Source organism: Salvia hispanica, chromosome 5 (assembly GCF_023119035.1).
Source record: "Salvia hispanica cultivar TCC Black 2014 chromosome 5, UniMelb_Shisp_WGS_1.0, whole genome shotgun sequence".
NCBI lineage: Eukaryota > Viridiplantae > Streptophyta > Magnoliopsida > Lamiales > Lamiaceae > Salvia > Salvia hispanica.
This window is the reverse complement of record NC_062969.1, coordinates 15,315,367-15,334,238: the sequence shown is the minus strand read 5'-3', so window position 1 is coordinate 15,334,238 and position 18,872 is coordinate 15,315,367. Positions and strand designations below refer to the sequence as shown.

Below are 18,872 nucleotides of genomic sequence, written 5' to 3'. Positions count from 1 at the left end.
AGATTGACAATAAAATCCAATTCGTATATGCTACATTAACTATTATTTCGTGGAATTAATTAAAGAATTTTTGAAAATCATCCTATAGGATATTTAGGATTGGAGATGTTTGATATATCTCCAATAATTGGTATTAGAGCCCGATCATAGGCTCTGATTTTCAAAATTGTGGCAATTAAATCATTATCATTGTTTTGTCATTTGTGGATGTTGCCAAATGCAATTTTTATTTTTCTATTGGTTTTTTCAAATGAATGTATGTAAACCCATGAAGGTTGACCCCGGTGGATTATGATTTGTCGCTTCATTTTTCTTTGTAAATTCAATATAGTTGAATGGGAGAATGACACGAACAAAAAGGAAAGAACGGAAAAACCTTAGGTAGTTGATTATGACACCGCACATCGTTGTACACTGAAGCTTCATCTACTTCATTATATGCAAATTGGTTGAATATGACAACCGTCATTTTCACCATTTCAATTTCGAAACCACACTTACATTACACATTATAATTTTTAGAATTAATTTATATATATTAAACTTACATATATATTGTAGCGGGTCATCAAGGTAGTGATAAAATGCAAACACATATATTGTACAAACTCCAAACTATGATCTGGACCATTAGAAAATGTCAACAGATGACAAAATAGTAGCAACAGTCATCGGCCCAGATTATAGTTTGGAGTTTATACAATATTTAGAGTTTGCATTTGATCACGTTCTGGGTAATCATAACACAACAATAAACAACATGTTACTGCAAGTCAACATAAATACATATGGAGTAGTATAAATTAGTGGAGTACATCTTTTATATTTATTCGCGCGAACCTACGTAATTGAGATTTTATTAGAATCATCATAAAATCAGTTGTATAAAATAAAAAAAAAATTCTTAAATTTTAAGATTTCTACTGTAAGTTAATTATATGGGACGGTAAAGATTTGAAAAATCTACTAAATTTTAACAATGAAGTACTCCATTAAAAAATTGCATATTGTATGATTATTCCATAACTACCACAAAATTAATACCAATTGTTGAAAAGACCGGAAAATGTGTAAAAGACGTTAGGCAAAAATGACATTTTAGTAAAAAATTTATCTCTATTGTTCAAAGACTACAATTATATTGTTACCAAAAACTAGAACTCAAACCAGTTACAAGATTAGAAGCAAATACAAATAATATGTCCCAACTCCCAAATTAGAAGCAAGCGACATTTGTTCGGTCAAAGTAGCACCCGGTGGGACCTCCATCGGGCAGTAGAGCCAGCATGACGGAGCCTCGAGCCCCCTCTTCCACCGTCAATGGTCCCGTGTGCCAGTTGAGATCGGTGTCCACGTACCCCGGGTGCACACAGTTCACACACATATCCGGATGCTTCCTAGCAAATAGTCTAGTGTAGGCATTTAGAGTTACCTTCGATATGCTGTAAGCCGGTAGCATCTTCTGCCATCCGTTGGTTTCAATCGCTTCCCGTTGCACATCCTGCAGAAACTGCTGCAGAATCCTGTCAATTTTATCCTCTGTTAGAGTGTCTATATCTCCGAGTTCCTTCCTTCTCCGCTCATCAGGGACACGCTGCATCATCACAACACACTCCGAATCTCAACTCCCAACAAATTAAACAAAGCAATCGACTAGATCATGCAAACTATCGTCACGAGTGTCCCAACTCACGGATAATTCTCCCCTCAGGGAAGTAACATTGACGACCCGAGCTCCTGAGGTGGAGCGCTGCAGCAGAGGAAGAAGGCCCTCGGTTACGTTCTTGGCACCATAGTAATTGGTTTGTATGCATTCCTTTGCTGCATCGTACGTTGTTTTCATAACGTCTTGTATCATGTCCACCGCCTTTCCTGCAAGCTGCATTGCCGGAAAAACGAGAAATGACAATTATGTAACAGGGTTCGTCGAGAGCTGCTGCGATATTATGGCTTACCCATATTTCGGGGTCGATATTTTTAGCCCTTAGGCCATCTTCATCAACTTCTACCCCAGTAGCTCCAGCATTGTTAACCTGTCAAAAACAGTACTCCCTCTGTCCTATTTAATATGAAACGTTTTCCTTTTTGGTTGTCCTATTAAAACATAAAATCCCGAGCTGAAAAGTAAATGTGTCATAGTACTCCTAGTATTTATTAGGACGAAGGGAGTATAAATCAGTCTTCTTTGCCCTCAAATTTTAGCAATACAGATAATTGGCTAAAAGGGAATGATACTAAATATTTATAGCTATTGCTTTCTACTCAAAAAGGTCTCTCTAGCTAGTCTTTTTGCTTTTCTAAACACGAAAAAATGTTGTGTCGCTATCACAACAAAACTAAACATGAAGACGATTCGATTAGAATCTGATTCAAACTATGACTAGGAAATATATTAATGGTAAATGTAAGAATATTACTATCAATAAAAATAAAAATAAAAAAAGAAAACATCCACATCCACATCAGCATCAACATCAACATATATTTATCTGTGTTGACGAGATAAAGGACACAGCACTATGCCATTAGTCTCGTTTTCGTATATGACAATGCCTTTGTCCTATAATAGATGTCCCGCTATGATTTAGAAAATGTTGTTATGTGTTTTAAATGGTAAGAGAAAATGAAATGTATTGATATAAGAGACAATTTTTTTCAAAAAAAGAAAATTCTTTTATGAGATAAATTGAAAAGGAAAGTGTGACATCTATTACAGGATAGAGGAGTATTAACGTGTATCATATTACATTTATCAAATAGGAGTATTACATACACTTTTTTTTAGTTCGGAGAAATATAACACTCATAAAATTTAAAACTCACATTCAATTTTCTTTATATAAACAAATTCAGAAAATTATGCACATTTGATAACCAAGGTTGAAATCACTGCTCTCTCCTTGCATTCCATACTCGTTTATAGTACGCCGTATCAGTTTTAATGTAAATTGACAAAGTAAAAGACAAAAAATTGCATTGCATACTCGTTTATTGTACGCCGTATCAGTTTTAATGTAAATTGACAAAGTAAAAGACAAAAAATTAGACTATTACAATATCCGTCCATGAAAAATAGTCATATTATTTCATTTTAGGCCGTTCCCTAAAATAAGTACTCTCCCGGTTCCATTTTCGGCATGATATTTATTGAGTTAAGCGTAGAGAGAATAAAGTAAACAGTTAAAAAAAGAATAAAATAAATGAGAAAATAAAATACTAAGAAATAATAAAAGTATTGCGTTTCACTGATAAAAAGAAAATTTGTAATGAGAAAGATCTAAACATCAATCATTTGTAGCGGGAGATGGGAGTATCTATTTATTTATAGTAAGTCCATCTCTGTATTGTGATGTGTAAAATACTAGTACTATTTTTCCCTTATAATATTTCAACAATTTATTTCTCTATATATCTCGTATTTCTTAAACAATTTTTTAAAACACTGTGTTGTCGATAACAAAAACAAATTTTTGTAGACAGCTAGGTATTTGGCTTTGGACACGTAGGTACTACTACTACATGTGGTTCCAATAGAATGAACCACTTTTTTATAATTTATTTATCCCAAATATTATACCCTCTTATTCCAATTACAACGAACCACTTCTTTTAATCTATCAAGATGGGCTTATTTTTCCGTGAAAGCCAAACAATAAATTGATTGCTCAAAAAATAAAAACGCAATAAAAGTGAAGGAATTTTACCAAAATATGGAGCCTTTGGAATCGCGTTTGGATGAATTGGGCGAGGGAGTGTATGCTTTGCGCGTCTAGTACGTCAAGCTGATGGAATAGTACATTGGAGAGACCCGATTGTTGCAGTCGATTGACGGCTTCCACGCCTCTTTTCTGATTTCTGGCAGTCAAAACAACGGTGACGCCGGCTGTCGCGAGCTGCCGCACTGTCTCGAAACCGATGCCCTTGTTTGCTCCGGTAACCACCGCGTATCTGGAAACACCAAATAGATCTGCATTTTCATCTAGTCTAATTGAAAGTAGTATTTGGATTTGAGGAAAAGAAAGCATCCGATCATTACCTCGTGGCCATGGGTGGGTGATTGAGCTCCATAGATGCAATTACTGAATATTTGTATTTAATATGCTTTGCCAATTTAGCAATTTTTTCAATAATTTATTACTCTCTATTTCATCCAAATCATTATTCACATTATCAATTAACCCAAATTTTTTACTACTAGTGTAGTGTGTTTTACTAATGACCATCGAACCATATCAAGTATTTTTTTATTTTACATGAAATATCTTGTTATTTCACCATAAAATTTATAAGAACACAATAAATAATAAACTAAAAGTTATAAAAATAAACAAACAAAACACATAAATTACTAGGCTTGAGAATCGCAACTTGCATCGAACAACATATATCTAGTCTTGCTTCACTTAAAAAATTAAAATTGTTAAGACAAAAATCATAAGTTCCATAGAGAAGAAGTTTGGTTGAAAATGAGTGGTAAGATGAACAAGTTCATCAATATTGAAAACTGAAATTTGATTATAAAATCAATTTTTCTAGTCATCATGAACGAGGAAAAACTAGGCAGTTTGACTATGGACCAACCTACGGTTCAAACCGATTTTTAGTTTCTTTTTAAGAGCATCCGCAGCGGTGCTCGTCCGTCGCCTTGTCCGTCCGTGCCGCTGGACAGAGCTCGTCCGTCCGCCGCTGGAGCTCGTCCGTCCGTGCCAGCGGCACGGCGCTGCTCTTAGCTAAGAGCACGTCCGTGCCGCTGAGCAGCCATACGTGGCGTGTTTTTATTGGCCAACGGCTATGCCGTTGGCAAATTCGATTTTTAATTTTTTTTAAAAAAAATTCATAATTAATTCAAAATAATACCAAAAAAAAAAAAAATATTTTTGGATTCCCAAAAAAATAGAGCCGTTTATAGACGTTTTTTTTTGGATTTTTGTGAATTTTTATTTTTTATTTTTAATCCCAAAATCATCTATAAATACACACATTCATCATCCACTTACACACATTCATCATCCACTTTTCACATTAAATTATCTCTCATTCATACTTTTTCATACTAAATCATCTACATCTTCCAAACTCTCTCTAAAAAATTCAAAAATGGATTTCACCAATCTCATTGCGGAAGCGGAGCGCGAAGAACAAGAATATTATGAACAATATCGTGCCGCCTATGAAGCCTATGTCGCCGCCAACGCCCCTCCTCCTCAACCAACTAGAGCAAAACGTCGCTACATCCCTCGTGATCGAGAGGGAGCCCATGAAAGGCTCTTTGCCGACTATTTTTCCGACCAGCCGCGGTATCCACAAGATTACTTTCGGCGCCGTTTTCGCATGTCAAAACGGTTGTTTATGCGTATTGTCACCACATTGTCCACCCGCGTTGAATACTTTCAAGAAGGTGCAGACGCAACCGGTCGGCAAAGTCTCACGGCGTTGCAAAAGTGTACTTGTGCCATCCGACAACTTGCTACTGGGCAAACGGCTGACCTCTTCGACGAGTATTTGCATGTCGGTGAGTCAACTGGAATCCTATGCCTCAAGAGTTTTTGCGACGGCGTTCGTTCTGCTTTCGGCGAGGAATTCCTTCGGGCACCCACCACCGACGATTGTCAACGGTTGCTTCGTCTTCACGAAACAGTCCACGGTTTTCCCGGTATGCTAGGCAGCATTGACTGCATGCATTGGAAGTGGAAGAATTGCCCGACTGCTTGGAGGGGGCAACACTTAAGCGGCCACAAAGGTGGCGGCCCAACGCTTATCCTTGAAGCGGTCGCCGACTACCGCCTATGGATTTGGCATGCATATTTCGGTGTTGCCGGATCCAACAACGACTTGAACGTGCTATATTCTTCACCACTCTTCGATGATGTTTTGAATGGTGTAGCACCGGCGATCGACTTCACCGTCAACGGAAATGCATACCACATGGGTTACTATCTCGCCGATGGTATCTACCCAAGGTGGTCGACTTTCGTGAAGTCGTTCAGCAATCCACAAGAGCCGAGACGGATTCTTTTTGCACAGCGTCAAGAGTCTGCTCGGAAAGACGTCGAAAGAGCTTTTGGTGTCCTTCAAGGCCGATTCAACATTGTGAAGTCCCCTTCTCGGCTTTGGTACGTTAAGAATATCGCCGACATCATGTACACGTGCATTATCTTGCACAACATGATTATAGCCGACGAAGGACCGATGGCGGGTAACTTTTACGACGAGGATGAAGCCGGAAGCTCAACCGCGAGGTCTCCCCCACGTCGAGGTGTGCATACGACGGTGAACGAGAGGATGGAAAGAAGACACATAATGCGCGATACAAGAGCCCACACTGAGCTACAAAAAGATCTAATCAATCACATTTGGGCGAAATTCGGCAACGAGTAGTGTAATTTTTAATTTTTAGGATTTTATTTGTGTAATTTTTAATTTTTAGGATTTTAATTATGTAATTTTTAATTATTTTGTAATTTGTAATAGTATTTCGGATATTTTAATGCATTTTAATATTGTGAAAATGTTTTTATTTAAATTGAATAATAGAATGGTGGGACCCTTGAGCTTGTCCTTAGCTAAGAGCACGAATGTGGGTGTTGTGCTCTTAGCTAAGGACAAGCAGTAAAAGTGGGTCCGGACCCACTTCCGTGCTCTTGACTAAGAGCACGGATGGGGATGCTCTAAGACTTTCTAATAACTTGTTTTATATACTAATTTATATACTACACGAAATAGAGAATCATAAAGGATGTCAGAGTTATAAGATTAAATCACGCAATTATCAGCTTAAAACATAGTAGAACTACTTTTTAGTATACCAATCCTCAACATTACTTGTTTGTGTTTTAACACTCTCTTTATAAAGGACGTCAGAGTTATTACATTTGTTTCGTCCACTCTACTACAATCATATTATGCATGAATAAATATTTTAGGTACAACAAATCATACAAAATCAATGGCTTCTACAATGAATTGGTTATATTGAACTGGTATTTATCTGAATTGGTTATATTAAACTGGTATTTAATTTATCTATGATCTCCAATAGATGTTCTATATTTGATCGATGTGAGTTTTAAAAAATGTTGACTTTGTATAAAAAATTAAAATGAGTGAAAAAAGTTAATAGAATATGAGTAATACTTTTAAATATTAGGGCATCCACAATGGGACGCCCTAAGCGATGCCCTATGCACCGCCACGTCAGCATTTTATCCTCCTCCTATTCCACCTGCAGTGGGGCGGACTATAGCCCGCCCTAAGCGACGCCCTAAGCATTTCACTATTTTGTATTTATATTTTTATTATGTTTGCAAATGTAAATAAAAATAATAAACAAATAAAAACAACACAATTAAAGAGAAATTTTAATTTTACTTAATTAAAAAAAAAGTTACAAAATAAGAAATAAAAAAAAGTACTAAATACAAAAAAAGGAGGCTAGTCTAAAGAAGTCCCAACTTGCGGCTGAGGCCATCGATCATCCGCTGGATGCCCTCGATTTGAGCCGGGTTGGTCGCCTGCATGAGGGCGGTGTGCGCGTCCAACAACGTCCGGTAGTCGGAGGAGGCCGCCAAATCCGCGTACGCATGGGCCGCGGTCGAAGTCGCGGACGGCGTCGAACTCGGGGTCGGCGACGGGGCTTGCTCAGGCGGCGCGACGGAGGAGGATGTGGCCTTGCCCTTGGCAGCCTTGACGCCAGGGGGTCGCCGGAAGGATATCGGTGTGTCGGAACTCTCATCCTCGAACACCGGACTGTTGAGGTCCATCGGAGACGCGCCGCTATCGCTACTTGTATAATCATTGAAGGTGCGCTTCGACGCCCTCCTCCTCGCCGCCGTCGGTTGGGGAATCACACCACCAACGAACTTTTGCTTGTCCCTCAAGAGCACCCAGGACTGGTAGTGCTTGAAATCGCCGTACAATGAAATGTGACTGCATCGCTTTGTCCCGCACATCCGCGAGACTCTCGCCACTGACCTGCTCCCTCTCGCACTTCTCGTACTCCGCCGCGAACAAATTTACCTGCTTCTTTATTTGATCCCAGTGCTTGCGGAGCTGCTCCCTTTGGCGCTTGTACGCGTTCACCGGCTTGGCCGCGTTGTATTTCTCGGCGATGCGCTCCCAATATGCAGTCACCCTCTGGTTGTTGGCGTACACCGGATCCTCCGAAATCAATCCAACATCTCGTCAAGACGATGGATTCGGGGTCGGAGTAGTTCGTCCTGTCCGGGGCGAACTCTTCACACACCTCCGTTGTAGGCAACTTCTGGGCTCGTGCCTTTGTCCGCTTCTTCTTGGTGGCGGACCCGGAAGCGGCGGCGGCGGAGGGAGCGGCGGCGTAGGGGCGGTGTGGAGACGGTTCCATATCGGACAACCCGTATGAGCCGGTGGAAAAGTCGGGATCGTACTCGGCGTTGGTGTTGAATGGCCGGTATTCGTCGGGTTATGTACCCGACCATCGTGCACCACCGAACATCGGACTATTCGGATAATCTCCGGAATCCATTTTGCTTGAAAATGTAGTGAATTTGATGAGAGTGAAGTGAGAAAAATGAAGTGTGAAAAATGAAGTGAATTTGATATATATAGGTTTTGAAAATTTAATAAAATTAAAAAAAAAAAACTAAACCGTGTCGCATCGTCCGCCTCGTCCACAGTGGCGGACGATGCGACGGACGATGGGTATCCTCCGCGGACGATGTATCGGGCGCGGACGATGGGTTACCCATCGTCCGCGATGCTGCAGTGGCGGACGATGCGACAGACGATGCATCGTCCGTCGCATCGTCTGCCCCATTGCGGATGCCCTTAGTTTTATAAATAATTATGAGTAGATAGAGTTTGTTGAATGTGAAGTTTATTTATTAAAATTGATAAAAATAAAATATTTAATAGGAACCATCTAAACAAAATACTCACTCCGTCCACGAATTTTGAAGAAATATGAGTTAAATGGTTAGTAAAATGTGGGTCCTACTTTTATGTATAAGTTTTATAATAATTTGTGAGTATGATGAGTTAGTGTAATGTGAGTTCCATTAAAAAAATAGAAGTAAAAGTAAAAATGTTAATTAATTATGGGTGGACGAAAAAGGAAATTGATGTCAATTAATCGTGAACGAAGGTATATGAGATATTTAATAGAGAAAGTTAGATAGGTCCAGTCACCGTTGTAATTAAGCAAAACAATCCACCGTTTATAATGTCCATTGGACATGAATAAATAATTTTATTATAAGCACATAATTTCAAAAACAAGAGAATCTTGAGTCACATGGATTAAACGGTAAGTTGAATTATGAATTAGTGGAATGCTTAACGAAAAATAATGAATCAAGTACTCGAGTGATAGTTAAATATTTCCATCCCATAAACATGATCAAAAAGTTATGTCTTGTGAATCATGCATCATCATTCTGTTAAAGCTCAAAGTCATGAATCAAGTATACACACTTTACACATATATTTGCTTTATGGCTAACTAATGGTATGCATGATCATGTGCCTAAAGTTTTTTCAAATAAGATATCACCATCCTTTCCTTTTTTACCACAAAAATGTACATATTTGAAAAAGTTACTCTATGTGAATCTCAATCCACTATGTATAAAAGAAAATAAAAAAAGAATTTATATGTATTGCATTTATATACTCCATCTATCTAAGTTGAGTAAATCTAATTATAGTAGAGAACTGAAACAGAAGTAGTCAAGTAGTGTAAGTACTATTTTATAAACAAGAGAATCTTGATCAGTCACAGCCTAAGTTTTGAGCAATGCATGTGCTGTAGCATATGTTGATTTACTGTAACATGAATAAATAATTTCTGATTTGAACATGAAATTTAATCGTTGTCACATGTCAGTGGTTAAGTAAATTAAGAAGAATCTTGAAATGTGTTCTTGATTGTCCTTTGCAAGTACATTGCATTGCTGGAGTGTTAAGATTCTTATTCTTATTTTTTTTTTGAACTTGCTAGATTATGTTGCGATCTTGATAAATTCAACCAATAGGATGAGTAAATTTTTTACAAGAGTTAATTGTCGAATAAATCATGGCATAACTATTTTGACCATTATGCCCCTACTTTTTGGTGTCCTTAAATTCAAATGAACTATTCTATTCACAAAATTGTCACTACATTTCAATCCTTATTAGAGCATCTCTAAGGAAGAAAGATAAATTGAGAAGATATAAATTAAAATGACAAATAAAAACAATTAATATTTTATCCTTTTTGTCAAGAAGAGGTATAGATACATTTTTTAAATAAAAGAAGGTATAATATCTTCCTATATATCCTTTTTATTGAAACATGAACTTTTTGAAAGAAAAGTAAATATGATAGTTATTTTTCTTTAGAGAAGATGATCTTATTTAAACGTTTACGTGTATTTATCACCAAAATATGGTTTCGATTAAAGTGCGTAAATCTTCAAAATTGATAAAGGTATCAAACCTAAAAATCCAACCCAGTCCCACTGAGCCAACCAATAGGAACTAAAAAGCTAAAAATAACTTTGATCAGATAAGCCTGGTATGTTTTGTATTTTAGTTAATATACAGTTCTAAAGTATTATCATAATTGGTGTGGTCTTTATCACAATGTTAACATCACAAATTTAAAAAGTATTGTGTATTTGTTCTGAAACTTATTGGATGTCACCAATATTTTAGAGCTAGATTTTAGTGGTCCATCAGAGCATCCGCATGATCGGATGTTGGTGGTCGGGGGAGACGTCTGTAAATATAACCACATTTTATCTATTCTCTCAAAAAAATAGTTTTTTCAAAAAAACGGATCTGATTCTCAATGACAATGTATTCTTTGATGTTTTATTGAAATGTACATGGAGGTTGTGTTACGAAAATACACACACCAACGTATTCCAGCACTAGCACTAAAGTATAGTACTACATTTTAAAATTTTAATTTATAGGACTTACTTTTTATAAATTTTTAATAAAATATTTTTTTTATTTATATTGTTATGAATTTTATTTTACAATTATTTGAAGCTAAAATAATGAATAGTAGTAGTACATACTAACGTAGATGTATGACTGGATGGATGATGAGATTGTATATGACTGTGGGACTCGTGGTCTGATACATAAATTGAAGGGAATAACGACGTGATCGATTAAAGGTATGACTGGATGAGAAGAGTTTTCTTTACATTATTTTCTCTCTTAGTTTGTCATTTTTTCATTTTAATTATTTATTATTATTTTTATAAAATGGGTGCAGAAAAGTCAACGAGACTCCTAATGGTGAACGGAGGAAATATGTTAATTTTGGCTATATTCAATGGTCCGAGTATTGTTGGGTTGAAAAAAACAGATCTCGGACAATTTTCAAACATATCAATCTGACCGACCTAATATAGTAAACTGATCACTTTTCGGGACAATTGTTATATCTAATTTCTACCCCACACACACACACACACACATATATATATATATATATAGAGGGAGATGATCAAAATAAGAATGCATTTAAATCCAGAAATGCAGCCCAAATCTTGGCCCTAGGATTAGATGATCTAATGGTCAATAATTAACCCAAAACACAGAAGGTGATAATTAAGTACTTTTAGGTCATATTATAAGATTTGGGTTTATGTCATGTTAAGGTCATTTAATTTCATGCTTTGTTAGCATGACCTAAAAATAAATTAACTATGACCTAAAAATGCCTTACGTATGACCGTGTTCTGTGTTTCTATATTAAAATCCGGTTTTCATAGATCAAAACCCTATATAGGCACTTCTTTATATATAAATGAACATAAATTTAAAGACCATGTAACGATTGACTTATATCTAATTTTTTTTTCCCAGATATTAATCACTCTAATATTAAGTTGTATACCGTTATATTGCATTTCTTTTTATTAATGATAGAAGTAGCTAATTTATGTAAAATAGACTTATAATTGCTGCTATGAGGAAGTCTTATGTTAAAAAATTTGCTAATTCAAAGTTATAGGTTACTAATCAAATCCAAATTTCAATACAATTGAAAGTATAGAACATAAATTACAGTAACCGACTATAATTTTAAATTTGAATTTAAAATAAACCGACTATATTTATGTTGCGAAGGAATTCAATTCCATTTTCTTCTCCCAATTCCCAATGTAAACTTTTTCCACGCACACCATTAATCAATTAAAAAGGAAATAATAAGGCATCAAGATCAATCTTTAACTGAGAATAATATTATTCCATTCCATTTCTTGTGCTAAGTCAGCGGGGGTCCACACCCCTCTTCAACCCAACCCCCTTTCGATTGCCATTGCATGCAAACTTAACCCCTGATTTGGACTCTTGTCAGCTGTCACTCTCCTGCAGACGATCCCTAAAAGGCTAAAAGGGACTCCCTTTCTTCACTTTCGCAATCCCAATCGCCACCCACTTCACAATTCTCAGGTAAAGAAATGGGATACGCGTGATTGCTTAGTTTTTCACTTTGATTTTGTGGGATTCTTGGTTTTTCCTGTTGTGGGTTCTGCTCAGTGAGGCTTGATTGTTGTGGGATTTGCTTGATTGCAGTTTTTTTGTGGTGGATTTTCAATTCCAATCGGCTTGTTTATTTTATTAAAGGTGGGATCTTTTTGTATTTTCAATCCCAATCGGATTAAAGGTGGGATCTTTTGTATTTTCTGGTATGAATTGGTGTTGTCTGATTCGTGGTTGATGGTTTTGGTAGCTTGAATTAATCACTTGCCAGTTTAAAGCGTGGCGTTTTCATTTTTGGGTCAGATGCTTTTGTTCGTGTTTTCCAGTTGGATGTGATAGCTGACCTTTTTGATGAGGCTTTTGGTCTTGTTTGATTTTGGTTACAAGTTTGGAATCAGAGGGATATTAGGGGAGATTACAATTGAAATTACTTGGATAGATTAGATTTATGGTATGTGCTTTCTCTGATTTCATATGCTTTAGGCCAAAGGGAGAGATGCTGATCATGTTGCTCTTGATGTTGTTGCTTTAGTTTTTAGTCGTTTTCTAGTGGTATTTCTTTCATCTGGAAATTGATGGCTCTATAATGCAAAGTGCAAAATATTATGTTTGTGTTTGTTTCTTCAACCAAATGTCAAGTTATGGCGTCCAGTTGATCGGTTGCCTATGTTAAGTGTGAAAGTGTGCTTAAGCGCTCAATCATAACACGCAAATTACTTTGTCTCTAACTTTTGTTTACTCAAGTTCAGTGACTAGCCAAATTATTCAGTAAGGTGGTATCACATAATTCGGATATAGGAACAGATGCTTTTAGAGGCAGGTAATAACTTTGGTTGGTAAGTAGATCGAATTTTATTCATAAAACAACTACCAGCACTGACTGTAATTCAACAATATGCCATAGAGAAATAGCAAAGAAGTCAAAGTCATGAATACACCTGCTGTTCGAATCATGTTGATTTTCAGTTCATATATTGCCTCATGATTTCTGTAATTTTGTTTGTGTATCAAAATACACATGTTACTGAACAATTAGTGTGATTTAGCCCATGTTACCATTATTTTTACCTTGCATCCTTTTCCTTTTTCCCCATGAGATGTGATACTCGGATACTGAATTTATGACTTCCTGTTATATTCTAATTATGGGTTTTTCATAGTCTAGATTAAGCCTCTAAGCTACTTTGTCATATTATGTATGCTACTCTTGGATTATCAGCCATTGTTGTTCATTGATGAAACATAATAATTTTTTAAAAATCATAAAGTGATTAAAAAGAAACATTTTTGAATTGTCAATTTGATCTGAAATACTATTTTGATTCAAAGTGGTAGTGCGGATTTTCTGTAATTGTAGATGATTTCTTTGATTATAGTGTCTGTGATTATTCATTGAAATTATGTTATGCATATAGTAACAATTCGAATAGTGTTTGTTGTGAGTGCTAATCTAACAGACGTTAAATGTTTACTCTTAGGACGGCTCATATAAAAAAGAAGAAGCTTTTATGCTGATTTGGCTACAGACTGTTTTAGGTTAATGGGAGCCTCAAATTCTAGATTGGAAGAAGACAAGAGTCTGCAGCTATGCCGGTCGAGAAAGAAATTCATCAAACAGGCACTAAACGGCAGATGTTCTCTTGCAGCTGCTCATATAGGATATATCGAGGAACTGAAAATCGTAGGATCAGCTTTGAGGAGATTTGTGGAATTCGATTCTCAATTCGAGAATTTAGCACATTCTTCAACGTGTGCAACTCCAGAGCCCCATTCTTTGAAGTCTGTTTCTCGATTATCTTTTTCCTCCCGGTCTTTATCGCAAAATGTTGATGCAATCGGAAATCTTTCGCCACCTTCTTCCACCCCTGTTTCGACTCAGTTCCAATCTCATCATATGAAATTTAGAGGCTCGTTTTCTACCAAAGTCGAAGAAAAGCCTCCCGTGCCTTTTGCAGTGTCGGTTTCTTCTACAACTCCTCCAACTACCACCCCTCGCTCCACGGAAACACCACAAGCATCGCCTTTTGAAACTGCTGAAGCAACAGAAAATTCTCCTTGGGATTATTTTGGTCTATTTCATCCAATCGATCAGCATTTATCTACACAAGAGGGCCATGGATTTGATCAGGGTTCAGAGAATTTAGATGAGATAAGGCATCAAAGGGTAGAGGGAGGGGCTCGCGGAATAGGTAATACAGAAGATAAATTATCATCTGATGGAATAGAAGATTCACAGATATCAGATGATGAATTTGATGAGCCCTCCACTGCTACCCTTGTTCGAAGTTTCAAAAATGTGAACAGGTCTATAGAGAATCTTCTCAATGAAGATTCGTCTTCCATACCTTCTGAAAATAGAGTATCAGAAACCAAGTTTTCAGGTGCTGAAAATGTAAAGGGAACAAGAGAAGCTATTGTCAATGGAGTTTCACCACCTAAGCCATCAGAAATATCAGAAATCAAGTTAACGAATGGGAAGAACAATAACAACTCACCTGATTTGTCCCCTCTACGAGCTCCATCTTCCAGATTTGTGCATTTGGATGATGTCAAGATAACACCAGTGAAACAAACCGAAGTCGAAGATCAAGTTGTACCAAAGGACTTTCTTTCGAGCATGAAAACTATTGATCAGCTTTTTGCTAAAGCATCTGAATCAGGAAAAGAAGTTCCAAAGATGCTTGAAGCAAATAAATTCCATTTCCGACCAGTTACTCATGGAAAACAAGGTAAGCTCTGTGTGCGTGTGCGCTTGTGTAAGTTTTTATGCATGCTGCAAATACATTATCTTTTAGAAAAATTATCTTGGGAATTTTTTAGTGGGATGTCGACTAATATTTGTTGGAGAGCTTTTAGTTTCTTGGGCCGGTACATCATATTGATTGGCTGTGGCAGAATATTATTTTTATCAAGTTTCGCCAAAAAAAAAAAAAAAAAGGTTTGAGTTATTAAGCTGCTGCACAGTATCATAATGATAGAGAAGTAGCTCCCTTTTTTGAGATGACAAAGTGGAATATATCTAATAAAAAATTATAAACACTTTGTTCCTTTCATTATTCTGTCTTTGTAATGGTAAAAGCGTGAACTTGGGTGAATTCTTTTGTGGCAGGTGGGTCAGCTACCTCATTATTAATGAAATCTTGTTTTTCCTGTGGGGATGACCCAAGTCAGGTTCCACAAGGTATGTTTCTCCACCTTACTCTATATACAGTTTTTCTCCCTCCTAAATCTTCTCCTCGTCGTAAGTACACCCTATATCAAATGGATGAATACCATCCCATCAATTTAGGCCTGAGCAAAGAATATTAAATAATGAAAGAATAAAACATAGTATCAGATTATCTACCTTTTGTATGCTATCAACAGACTGTTAAGTTTAACTTGGTTTTCATGTAGTTTAAGTTGTGGAAGTACTCACTTTGATATGTATCATGAGGCATACAGCAGCGAGTAATGTATGATTTTGTTAATTGTCGGAAAGGAGAACAGAGGTAAAAAGTAAAAATGTCGGACCTAGTTTTCTTTGTTTAGAGCTCAGCTGCTCCATTTTATGGGACATGTTAGAAAAGAGTTTTCATATTGGCAATTCAGCTATGAAGTTACCACAGCAAGAGAAGGAAAAAAGCCAACGGCATTCCGTATTGTTTGAAAAAAGAGCACTTTGCATTTCAAGTGTTCTCTAGTCTCTCTATGTCTAATGGTTTAACCTTTTGTTTGTGCTATTGTTGCAAAGAGAAATGGTTCCTTAAGTTATTTCTGTTTTCTATGTAGAGCCGCCGCAAGAATCTGTCAAGTACTTGACTTGGCATCGCACAACATCATCTCGGTCCGCTTCATCTCGGAATCTTCTTGGTGTGAATTCCAGTGATGGTGTTGAAGATCTTAGTACGAATCTCTTTGACAACTTCTGTATGGTCTCTGGAAGCCATGCATCAACCTTGGATAGGCTTTATGCATGGGAGAAGAAGCTTTATGACGAAGTTAAGGTAAGTACTGAGTGGATGTTCATCAGTGATACTATCAATCTATAGAATTATTATTCTAGTGCGATGATTGCTTCAGCTTAAATCTCTCACCTAATTATCATATTTTTTTTTGAACTTTTTCCATGAGCAATATCTCTAAATCTTATCTTTTTGACACATGCGTAAGTCGTTTTACTTAATTATTGTGTGAACTGTGAACTAATTTCACATTGAAATTTAATTTGTCAATCACTCTACTCGTGGAAATAATAATGACGCTGCATCTTTAGTGTGTGGGATCAAAGCATTCTCTTGAATGAGTATAGCGTAAGAGTTATGTTGGCATTGGCTGAGCACGAATTAATCCATTTTCTTCAGTCATCCAGAAGATTTTATTTGTATTTTTGCTTGTAGTTTATTTGTTCAAATAAATTGGTTTTGCATGCATCCATATTTTTCAGTATTTTCCTTTGTTATGCCATCTGATAGAAGGTCTCCTCTTTCAGGCTGGTCAGATTCTTAAGAGTAATTTTGATCAGAAATGCAGACTTCTTCGACAACAAGAATCACAAGGAGAGAATACCGACAAGACGCGAGCTGCAGTCAAAGGACTGCACTCGAGAATTAGAGTTGCTGTTCAGAGAATTGATTCCATCTCAAAGAAGATCGAAGAAATTAGAGATAGAGAGCTTCAGCCGCAGCTCGAGGAACTAATAGAGGGGTATGCACCTAACTTGAAATTGCATAATGTTAACTTGAAAGTGCATATATGTATACATAATTTTATGCACTTGAATACTTATATGTACCTTTTGTTTTCAACATTATGCATTTTTGTGTAGAACATTGAATCTATGATACAATGGTTATTTATATGATTGTCTCTTGTTGCAAACCACAGATTAAGGAAGATGTGGGAGATGATGTTGGAATGCCACAAGCTTCAACTTCATACGATATCGGTATCTCAAATGCCCGGGAGCATGAAAATCATTATACAGTCGGATTCGCGGAAACAGATCACCATCCATCTCAAGAATGAACTAAGCTATCTGTCATCCATCTTCACGAAATGGATCAACGCACAGAAACTCTACGTGGAATCCATCAACAAGTGGCTCTTCAAGTGTGTTTTGCTTCCGCAGAATACTTCCAAGCGAAACAAAAGGATGAGACCTCCGCCCATACAGAACATGGGGCCGCCAATATACATGATATGTGGTGCTTGGTTGGAGATGTTCGACAAACTCCCTGCTAAAGGAGTCGTCGATTCTATCAAGGATTTGGAGGTGGAAGTAGCGCACTTTCTCCCTCATCAAGAGAAGAGCCAGGGGAAGGCCGCAACAAGTACTACAATACTGGGAGACGAAGTCTTGCAAGACCGGACACCTGCTCTGGATCGTTTCAGGACGAGCTTGACTGGATTTCTCGGGCAGCTGAACAACTTTGCTGAGTCATCAGAGCGGATGTTCTCCGACCTACAAAAGGCAATCCAGGAAGCTAAGAATAACTATGAACAATTCAAGTCACAACAGTCATAGTCATTGAGAATTTGCAAATAATAGGAGAATGTTTAAATTGAAAAAATAAGAATTTCATACATAGATATAGAACTACAGGTTCACAGGAGACATCTGTACATGTGGTTATCCAATAAACTTCATAGTTTGAAAAGAGATTTTTCAACCAAAGCTCAACTGGATTTGGTTAGTTTGGAATATTTGTTATTCATTATATCTGATTTGGTGTATTGAATTGAATTCATAACTAATCCAAAAATGAGGAAGCTATTTTTGTCACCTTGATAAAACAAGGTTCCAAGAAGGGTGGATCAAATGTGTTGGACAGTTACTTTTTGACCATTTATTTATTCGAATTAGTTTTGCTCCGGGCCAAAGATAGCCGGTTCCGATTCCACCAAAATTGAAACGGTAACCGGCTCGACAAGAGAGCCGGTTATAGTTTCAGTTCAAATCTGATGATTTTTCGTTAATTTTTGCTAGTTTAGGTTCAAAACCCATGGTTTCCGATTTTTAATTTTATAATTTAATAAATTAATGTGACATAATATAAAAATATACATTTAGTAATAATTAAAAAATATTTTCATTAAAATTGATTTAATAATAATTTATTTTACAAATTACTAAGTTTAAAAAATAAATAAACTTCAAATATAGAATTAAATAAATTATACATTTAAAGTTAATAAGTATACAACTAAGATACTTAAGTACAAAATTGAAACCCAAATTAAATTACATGTATTTAACAAAAAAATACATGTAATCTTGTCATGTTTTGTCTTGTGAAAAATGATTTTGGCACAACTTAATCTTTATAACCGTTAAGACTTCAAAACTTAAGATTGAGTTCACTAGTAAATTTAAGTAAGGGCATAAAGGCATTGACTCAATACTCCCTATGGATCACCTAGTACATTCC

General features: G+C 36.5%; 2 protein-coding genes across 10 annotated transcripts; one reads left to right on the top strand and one right to left on the bottom strand.

Moving 5' to 3' along the window:
* Positions 1-1,080: 1,080 nt before the first annotated feature.
* On the bottom strand, positions 1,081-4,180 carry LOC125187190 (short-chain dehydrogenase/reductase 2b-like). 2 transcript variants are annotated; one of them, XM_048083728.1, is made up of 5 exons: positions 4,037-4,180; positions 3,705-3,948; positions 1,956-2,033; positions 1,694-1,879; positions 1,081-1,594 (listed from the first exon to the last, which is right to left on the bottom strand). In XM_048083728.1, the coding sequence occupies exons 1-5, from the start codon at positions 4,066-4,068 to the stop codon at positions 1,217-1,219; spliced, it is 918 nt and encodes a 305-aa protein (XP_047939685.1). In that variant the 5' UTR covers positions 4,069-4,180; the 3' UTR covers positions 1,081-1,216. The 2 variants fall into 2 exon arrangements, with proteins under 2 accessions (XP_047939685.1, XP_047939684.1); XM_048083727.1 differs by having other exon boundaries at positions 3,705-4,156.
* An 8,056-nt stretch (positions 4,181-12,236) lies between these two features.
* Positions 12,237-18,145, top strand: LOC125188624 (nitrate regulatory gene2 protein-like). 8 transcript variants are annotated; one of them, XM_048085583.1, is made up of 7 exons: positions 12,237-12,432; positions 12,556-12,606; positions 13,989-15,191; positions 15,572-15,643; positions 16,234-16,448; positions 16,934-17,148; positions 17,329-18,145. In XM_048085583.1, the coding sequence occupies exons 3-7, from the start codon at positions 14,003-14,005 to the stop codon at positions 17,966-17,968; spliced, it is 2,331 nt and encodes a 776-aa protein (XP_047941540.1). In that variant the 5' UTR covers positions 12,237-12,432; positions 12,556-12,606; positions 13,989-14,002; the 3' UTR covers positions 17,969-18,145. The 8 variants fall into 8 exon arrangements, with proteins under 8 accessions (XP_047941540.1, XP_047941535.1, XP_047941538.1 ...); XM_048085578.1 differs by having other exon boundaries at positions 12,556-13,282; XM_048085581.1 differs by having other exon boundaries at positions 12,556-13,282; positions 13,941-15,191.
* The last annotated feature ends 727 nt before the right edge of the window (positions 18,146-18,872 follow it).